Source organism: Corylus avellana, chromosome ca3, assembly GCF_901000735.1.
Source record: "Corylus avellana chromosome ca3, CavTom2PMs-1.0".
Lineage (NCBI taxonomy): Eukaryota > Viridiplantae > Streptophyta > Magnoliopsida > Fagales > Betulaceae > Corylus > Corylus avellana.
This window is the reverse complement of record NC_081543.1, coordinates 5,453,809-5,461,517: the sequence shown is the minus strand read 5'-3', so window position 1 is coordinate 5,461,517 and position 7,709 is coordinate 5,453,809. Positions and strand designations below refer to the sequence as shown.

At 36.8% G+C, this 7,709-nt stretch overlaps 1 protein-coding gene across 1 annotated transcript; it reads right to left on the bottom strand.

Moving 5' to 3' along the window:
• Positions 1-1,349: 1,349 nt before the first annotated feature.
• LOC132175309 (E3 ubiquitin-protein ligase RGLG2-like) lies at positions 1,350-7,709 on the bottom strand. Its single transcript, XM_059587203.1, has 12 exons — positions 7,542-7,709; positions 5,652-5,941; positions 4,543-4,627; positions 4,327-4,467; positions 4,100-4,213; positions 3,920-4,017; positions 2,754-2,833; positions 2,573-2,678; positions 2,329-2,456; positions 2,060-2,240; positions 1,822-1,878; positions 1,350-1,735 (listed from the first exon to the last, which is right to left on the bottom strand). Exons 2-12 carry the CDS (start codon positions 5,916-5,918, stop codon positions 1,655-1,657), a joined length of 1,338 nt encoding a protein of 445 aa, XP_059443186.1. The 5' UTR covers positions 5,919-5,941; positions 7,542-7,709; the 3' UTR covers positions 1,350-1,654.

Here is a 7,709-nt window from a genome sequence, read left to right as displayed (position 1 = left end):
CAGAAGCGACGAGAGAGAGAGGAGCGGCGACAGTGAGAGAGGAGCGGCAAGAGTGAGAGTCTGAGAGAGTGAGAGTAGAGAGAGGAGTGGCAATGTCGGTAAGAGTGAGAGTCGAGAGATGGAGAGAGGATGGAGGGGAACAGGGGATGGAGGTGCAGTTGAGAAGAAATGAGAATGAAAGAACAAAGAAGAATCTGGATTCTAGGGTTTTTTTTTTTTAAGTGTATATATATCCAGGACGTAGTGGGTATCCCTAGGAAAAAAATCACTAAACCCACAACCCGCCCCGCCCTGCATGGGTTGGATAAAATCCAACCTGTACCCGCAAAATAACACTGAAAATCCACGCGAGGCGAGGCGGGGTGGTTTTGCGGGTTGGGCGAGTTCTTGCCCACCCCTAGAAGCCGGATCCCAAGAATGTACTATCTTGTGTTCAGCTAAATTCAACACCAAACTCTCAATCAGGAAGTAAATGGCAAAAAGTCCATAGAGCCGAAGTTGAACGTCGCTAAAGAAGTTTCCTGAAGAACAGACACTAGTTAATATAGAGCTTTAGAACATGTTTGTGATTGTTTTTAAAAAATAGAGCTTTTAAGTCAAAAAAACCTTTTTTGGTAAAAGTTTCATTTTTAAACTTTTGCTAAAAATACGTTTTGACAATTTTTAGGTTTTTTGAACCCTTAAAAGCGCTTTTAATTTTTTTACTAGACGAGTACTTTTTTTTTTTTTTTTTTTTTCAAACGGACTTTTTAAGTGTTAAATACACTTTTAGGTCCCTCAAATGCAATCTCAAACAAGCCCTTCTTCGGGATAGGATGGTGCTCTGACAAATGGGGCATGACTGAAGATAAAGAAATGTTAGAGGTCAATAAATTATCTATATTTGACCCATATTCTCCTACAAATTTAATAGATCAACCATTAGATTTATAGAGTCTACCATTGACTTATGTGGAGTTCACATAAATTCATAAATCTAATAGCTGATTTGTAAAATAAAATGGGCCAAATATAAAAATAAAAATAAAAATAATTTATTAACCTATACCATTTTTCCTGAAAATATTCTCCACAAACACAAGTAAAGCACGTTTGACCCGTTTGCATTCTTGAAAATGAAAAGAAGCAGTCAATCATTTCTCTGGTGGACTGCCTTGGTCATCCCTGATTCTTTTATACATTTAACTTTTTCTTTTTAAGTTATATGTTAGGTCCTAAAGAAAAAGGAAAAAGAATTGCCCATCATATTAGGAAAGGGGGAGGTTTGAAGATCTCAAAGAATCACAAAAAAAAAAAAAAAGGGTGACACTAGCACGTTGGCCCATCATACTAGCAGTGACACTACTAGATGCAAGCAAGAAACTGAACTTTTTAACAAGTGAAAATGAAAAATACTTATTGTGTATATGTCCCAGGAATCCAATGGACATAAGATGCATTGGAGGCATAATTACGAATCAACAAAACATTGAAATATATATACAAGGAACAAGTATCTGATGAGTACCCCCTTCCCTGAATCTTCAGAGATCTGATACCCAATCCAGCTAAAACCAGTACCAGGCTGGCAAGCTCCCAACCAGGAAAGGGATTGGCAAAGACTAGGAGCTGAAGTTAAAGAGGCCCAAAATTTTTCCTGAAGAACAGACACCAGTTAGTACAGCTTTATTCTGGTCTGAATGATGCTCCGGCAAATGGGGCATGACTCGAGATCTTCTCCGCATTCGCAACATGTCTGCAACTCAACAGAATCTGGGTCACATATAAATTCTTTCATCTAAGCTCCAAGAAGGATTTGAGGAAAATGGCTAACTACATTACCTGATGCCCACAACCAAACGCCATGTCTTTTGGATTGGCAAGGCAAATGGGACAAAGCTGTGGGGATCACAGAAAAAGATAGGTTAAAAATTTCTCACATTGACTTGAGAATTGTGATCATGGATTTAGAAAAATCTACTCTTAGTCACATTGCGATCATTATTTAAAGACAGCAATCGTGGACGGTAAGCGTCACAGATGCAGATAGTCAATTCCAGAAGTAGAAAGTGTGCATTACATGATTATCAGAAGCATGACTTGAAGGAGCAGCCGAGCCACCAACTGTACGAGGTCCACCAGAAGAGGGTGCACTCGGACGAAAACTGCTTGAATGTGAAGGTTTTTTGGCGTTGAAAGAAGCTGCACCATACATAGGTGGAGGAAGAGAAACCCTGTCTACAGCATTCCCCCTACTAACACTACATAAATAAATTGCAAATGAATTCTGTTACTGGCAGCAATAGCAGAACCATCAAGACCTTACAATGGAGAATCATGTATCGTTACCCCAATAAATTAAGCTCTAATGTTGCTTTGTACTGTGATGGTATTTCCATCAAGGCTGCAAGAGAAAATTCTGCTTCTTTTCTGGGTCGGTCCATGTTCTTTGACATTATTTCGGTAAAATTCACAAACTACAAAAGCCGAAAGAACGCACTATTTCTCAATCAAACATTGACCAAGAATAGGTCCAAATGATGCAAGCTCTAACATAGACCAAAATGATATCCAAATACCAAGGAATACTTGCCTGGAAATTATCAAAGGCACGAGCAGGGATGTTATCATCAAATTGTCTCATCATCTCCCATGGCCCATCTCCAACCCCAACTAATACAATTGACAAAGGGTACTCACTGCAAATTAAAAAGCATATTAAAAGGTGTTTTTTATGCAGAGTATATGACCACAAACAAACTGCTATGCAATACCTCGCTTTCACAATTGCATCAACAGTTTTCCTTTCCTGTGGGCTTAGTTGGCCACGCTCAGTATCAACACTTCTTGTCACCTGCCCCATGGTTTCAAGGAATATAAAATAAACAAACTGAAATAACAAACATTGGCCAAAGAGAAGCTGGCTGCTGTAGTATGTCTAACCGAAACTAAACTTTCAATTGCAAAATAGGCTTTTTTTATTTCAAAAAAAAAAAAAAAAAAACTGGTAATTTACACACGCACCTAGTGGGACATGAATCCACGACCTCACCCTCCACCTTGCTACAAAGGGAGGAAGTACCATTTGAGCTAAATCTCATTGGTGTCGCAAAACATAGGGTTTTCCAGCTGTAAGTAATACTATACTAATATAGACATTTTGCGTTAAACTGGAACATGGATATAATCTTCTGTTAATATTTGTTAGCTCTAGCTTCCTCTAGGAAAAAGTTACCAATCTAATTAGATGTTACTTTGCTCTAAGAGTCTGCTTTAATTGCTAATACTTTCATCAATGAGGAAATCCGATGAGCTACTAGAACCATTGGGTATTTCATTTTAGCCCCTGACAAAAATATCTCTGTGGCCGGAACTATTCATAAGATACTAGAACCACTCATAAGCTACTAGCAGATATTAATGGATGGAAAATCTATTTGATTAGCCCTTGACACAAATATCTCCAAATTCTTGGTGCCCAAGGAACTTTGTCTCTATCTCTTCACCATGCTTTCTCTCAATTTTCTATAACTATAGTCATTAATTTCGCATTCTATTGTTATGACAATGCCATGCAACTATAACGATCTCCTTACGTATAATTCTCACATTCCATGTTTGCTTGGCAAGCAGGTCAAGAGGTATAGAGTTATGAAAATTTTATTAACGGCTACACTGAAAATGGCAAGTTCCAGACTTTCAATTCAGGAATTCTGTGGTCAATAACTAGATACTTACCCAAACAGATCGGAATCAAAAGAAAATTTTGACAATTTCTCAAATCTAGCACTTTCATTATTCAACATTAAAACCTTTCTTTTGCATCTGATAAGTGGTACTAGAAATTACAGAATCATATTAGTACAGCTAGTTTGTAAAGTTTGTGCAGCTATATCAAGAGTAGTAAATAGCCACAAAGTACAGACCAGAGACAAAGTACCTGCCCATCAGCTATTATCAGTAACACATGATACTGGCCACCACTTTGCTCAACAATAGTGACAGCCATTTCAATGATAGGGGCAAATGATGTTGGCCCTGTCACAGAAATGGGAACAAAAGAACCGTAAGCTAAGACCAATTCAAAACGGTAGATGATAAGAATAAGTCAGATTCAAACCTGCAAGTCGTAGATGAGGGACCAATTCTCTATATCGTCTCAATACTTCTTCAAATCCATTACAAAATCGCTCATCTGAATAGAAACTGAAAACCTCTTGATCATGCGTTGATGCTGTCAATTTGTAGAATTAAATACAATCTTAGTTATCTAGAGGACAATTTTATTTTTATTTTTATTTTTAAAAAAGAGAAAATACCAACGTAAGAACTCTATAGAAGAAATACCATCTCCAAATCCATAACAGGGAATCAAGTTATCCTCATCAAACGAGGATAATGTTTTTCCAATAATAGATATTGCCTGCTCGTAGGGATTTTGTTCATTTCCAATGTGATGCAAACTTTTCCGGTGGAAGGACCTTGCTCCTAAATGCAAAAGCATGTTAAGCATGTTTAACTAAAGCTTGAAGAGGGCTTATATGCACCAATAGGAGGTCAAACCTGTCCACTCATTGCTCTTTGTGAAGTCAATACCAACAATAAGATTGGAAGATTCCAGCCCAGCACGTGCCAATGCTTCAGTAACCTGAGGCAAGTATTGTATTTCACAACATCATAAAATTAGTGATTAGCTAAACTACCAATACAGATATGCCCATCAGTAAGCAGAACTATCTAAAACTTATATTTGTTCAAAAATTAATTTATATTTTCTTCAAAGACATCAAGATAACACCCAGACATAGACATCAATAAAAACAATTATATAATAGTTCATATTCTGTTCAAAAACAGTAGATATCAACATACAGCTAGACATAGACAAATGCAACTGAACAGTTACATTTTCAACTACAGCAAACACCAGTAGGTGAAAATAAGTTGAGACGCATGAAGAACAAAGCAATCTTCTACATCTTCTCCCTCTCAGCAAACTAGAGTGCCAAGTAAGGCTTTAATACATACACATACATTATCTCTGTATGTATACAATCTATGAAATAGGAATAAGTAATATTTATAACACATTATCCCATGTTCCTATCACATGGTTGACCACATCAAGGACATGTCCAACATCAGCACTGCTCGTACAAAGGATCATTCATAGCAAACAGAAAATTGTTAGAATTTATATTACACATGCGGAGTCAAATGCCTCACAAAGGCACCATCCAATGTTTTGCATCTACATGTAGGCAGAAACTAACCACTTAGCACTAAGAACACCAGGTACATTTAGGTGTAAATCATGATCATTTCATCAAGTGTTAGAAAATAATATCACTTTAGAAAGAATAAGCATTTCAACCTCAACGCACTGCCAAATCATCAATGTATGCCATAAAAGTGAAACTCCCTTTTAAGTACCGAAAGTATTATTACAGCAATGATAATATAGAACATCTTCTATTTAATAAAAGAAAAAATGTTAATATGGTTAAAAGTCACAACTAATTCAAAGAGTAAACACCAGTGCTTTTCCGAGTATGGAAACCCTTAAATACAGTCCTAGTGAAAGTAAGATATGACTTTGAAAGAGACTGGCTACTCTAGTCATCCCCAATTACAACAGTTCATTCACTTAGAAATAGAACATATTATATTACCTGCTCCAGGCTATTATAATCATCATCTATCTTTGAATACTTCCTCTCTAACCTCCTTCTTGACTCCGGGGCCTGACCACCACCATAGGTTTGAGGTGGAGGTGGAGGTGCAAAATGCTGATGTGGCATGTAGTCCTGGCTTGGTTGTGGATATGTTGACTGTGGATGTGGCGACTGTGGATAACTGTGATGATTCCATGAGTATGAATCAGATGATCTAGATGAAGCCTGTCTAGGACTTTCCCGCTTTGAAATAATTCCACCCATCAACTCTATATCCTACAGAAATTCTGCAACATCCAACAAATGAGAAAACAACTTACCAGATGACATATGAGCAATGAAGCAAATTCAACACGCTTTTTGAGCAAACTCAACACCCTGAAACCCTAATTGACCAAAACAATGAAGCAGTCCAGGAATTCAGAATTTGGATACCTCTTCTTTTCTCCCAGTGACTGTTAATGCACCAAAAAAATTTGCTAGATTGAGCTTCAATGCAGTTCCAAGAATTGGGTTTGCATTGACAATAGATAAATAAATAACTTTGGAAGTGGTAGAGAAAATCAATGTGTTATGATAACAAATATTAAGGGATTAGCATGCAGCAGTTAGCTAATTATTGTTGAGTCAGTAAGTGACGTAGCGGAAGACTGAGGTAACTAATTCTGCAAGGAAGCCTAAGGTAACTAATCAAAGAACATCGTCTTTGATTCTGCAAGGAGAAGTGTCTTCGTCTTCTACCCATAAGATAAAACAAGCCGCAAGCTAAAAGAAAAATAAAACTCCATAGAGTAATTTGAGAAAAAATTCTCTGATTTGATAGTAATTCGATAATAGAAGAGAAATACTTGTAGAGAAAGAAACCTAATCCTAGTAGTAATGGTAAGCCTAATCCTAATAAGGAAAGAAAAAATAATTAAAGCAAATCTAACCCTATTAAGGAAAGAAATTAATGTCCTAATAAAATAAAATAAAATAAAAATCTTAATATAAAATTGACAATCAGCAGGAATCGTGACAATCTTTCCTTTTGTACTTCCATTGTCTGAGAACGAGTAAAATTCTGATCAAGCGGCGCTGCTCCAATATTATTTTTGATATTTTATTTATTTTTGTTTTTACCGAAAATAAAGGTAAATATCGTCCCACATCAGTAAGTCAGTATTACATTAGGATTCCTTGTTACAGTCTTTATGAGTGTTGCACTTATCTGCAGTATTGCGTAGGAGTTAAACTCCAACTCAGTGTAGGAGTTCTACTCCCACTATGTGTCGTGTATTTTCTTCTATTTAAAGGGTGATAATGAATAAAGAGGCATGTAGAATTTTATCCCAAACCTTGTGTTTGACAAAGAGGCCTAGGAACCTCCAAATTCCTACCGCTAATTCTCAAATTAGCAAACATAGGCCAGAACAAGAAGCAAGATCCTGCTTCTTTCCCGGTTGAGAGGCAAGTTCTGTTACGCATTCACGTAACACAATGTGGCTTTTACTCATTTGATGAACAAATGGGGTCAATACAATTAGCATTATATATGACCCCAAAAACGAAATATTCATAAATTACTTTTCTTACTTTGAGAACAGAATATTAAGGCAATTTTTGGCTACCCTGAAAAGCAAAAAATGTATTCCTAAGATGCTAACGCCAACAACACAGATATTCACAAACTTCTGTTCCAAAAATCATATACAATTCCATAATCCTTTATAGCTAAAGACATAACAACAAAAACCCAGTTGTCCAAATCCAACATCATCCCATTAAAACTACCTAAATTAAGCAACTACCCAAATTTTATAAAACTCAACAAGAACAAGAACAATAACAAGAACAAGCACATCAAAATCTTATCAGATTTATGTAAACATCAAAGGCTGTGTTTACCTTGCTGAGAGCCAGTCAACTACGGCAAAACATTCATTTTCTGGGTAATGTATAGGACGTGGGTGAAGGTAGTCTCAGTGGGCGAAGAAGTCCATGGGCGTCGTAAAGGAGTGGATCCGGAAATTAGCACTGGTTCCAGGAAGTTTCCTTTGCAGAAAAGGAAAAAAG

Bases quoted from the DNA above. Each gene is read 5' to 3' on its own strand.
- LOC132175309 (XM_059587203.1), bottom strand. From the start codon at position 5,918: ATGGGTGGAATTATTTCAAAGCGGGAAAGTCCTAGACAGGCTTCATCT. The intron at 4,468-4,542 runs GTTTGACCTCCT...TTTTGCATTTAG, and splicing joins AAAGAGCAATGAGTGGACAG to GAGCAAGGTCCTTCCACCGG. The intron at 4,214-4,326 runs GTATTTCTTCTA...ACAAATTGACAG, and splicing joins CTGTTATGGATTTGGAGATG to CATCAACGCATGATCAAGAG.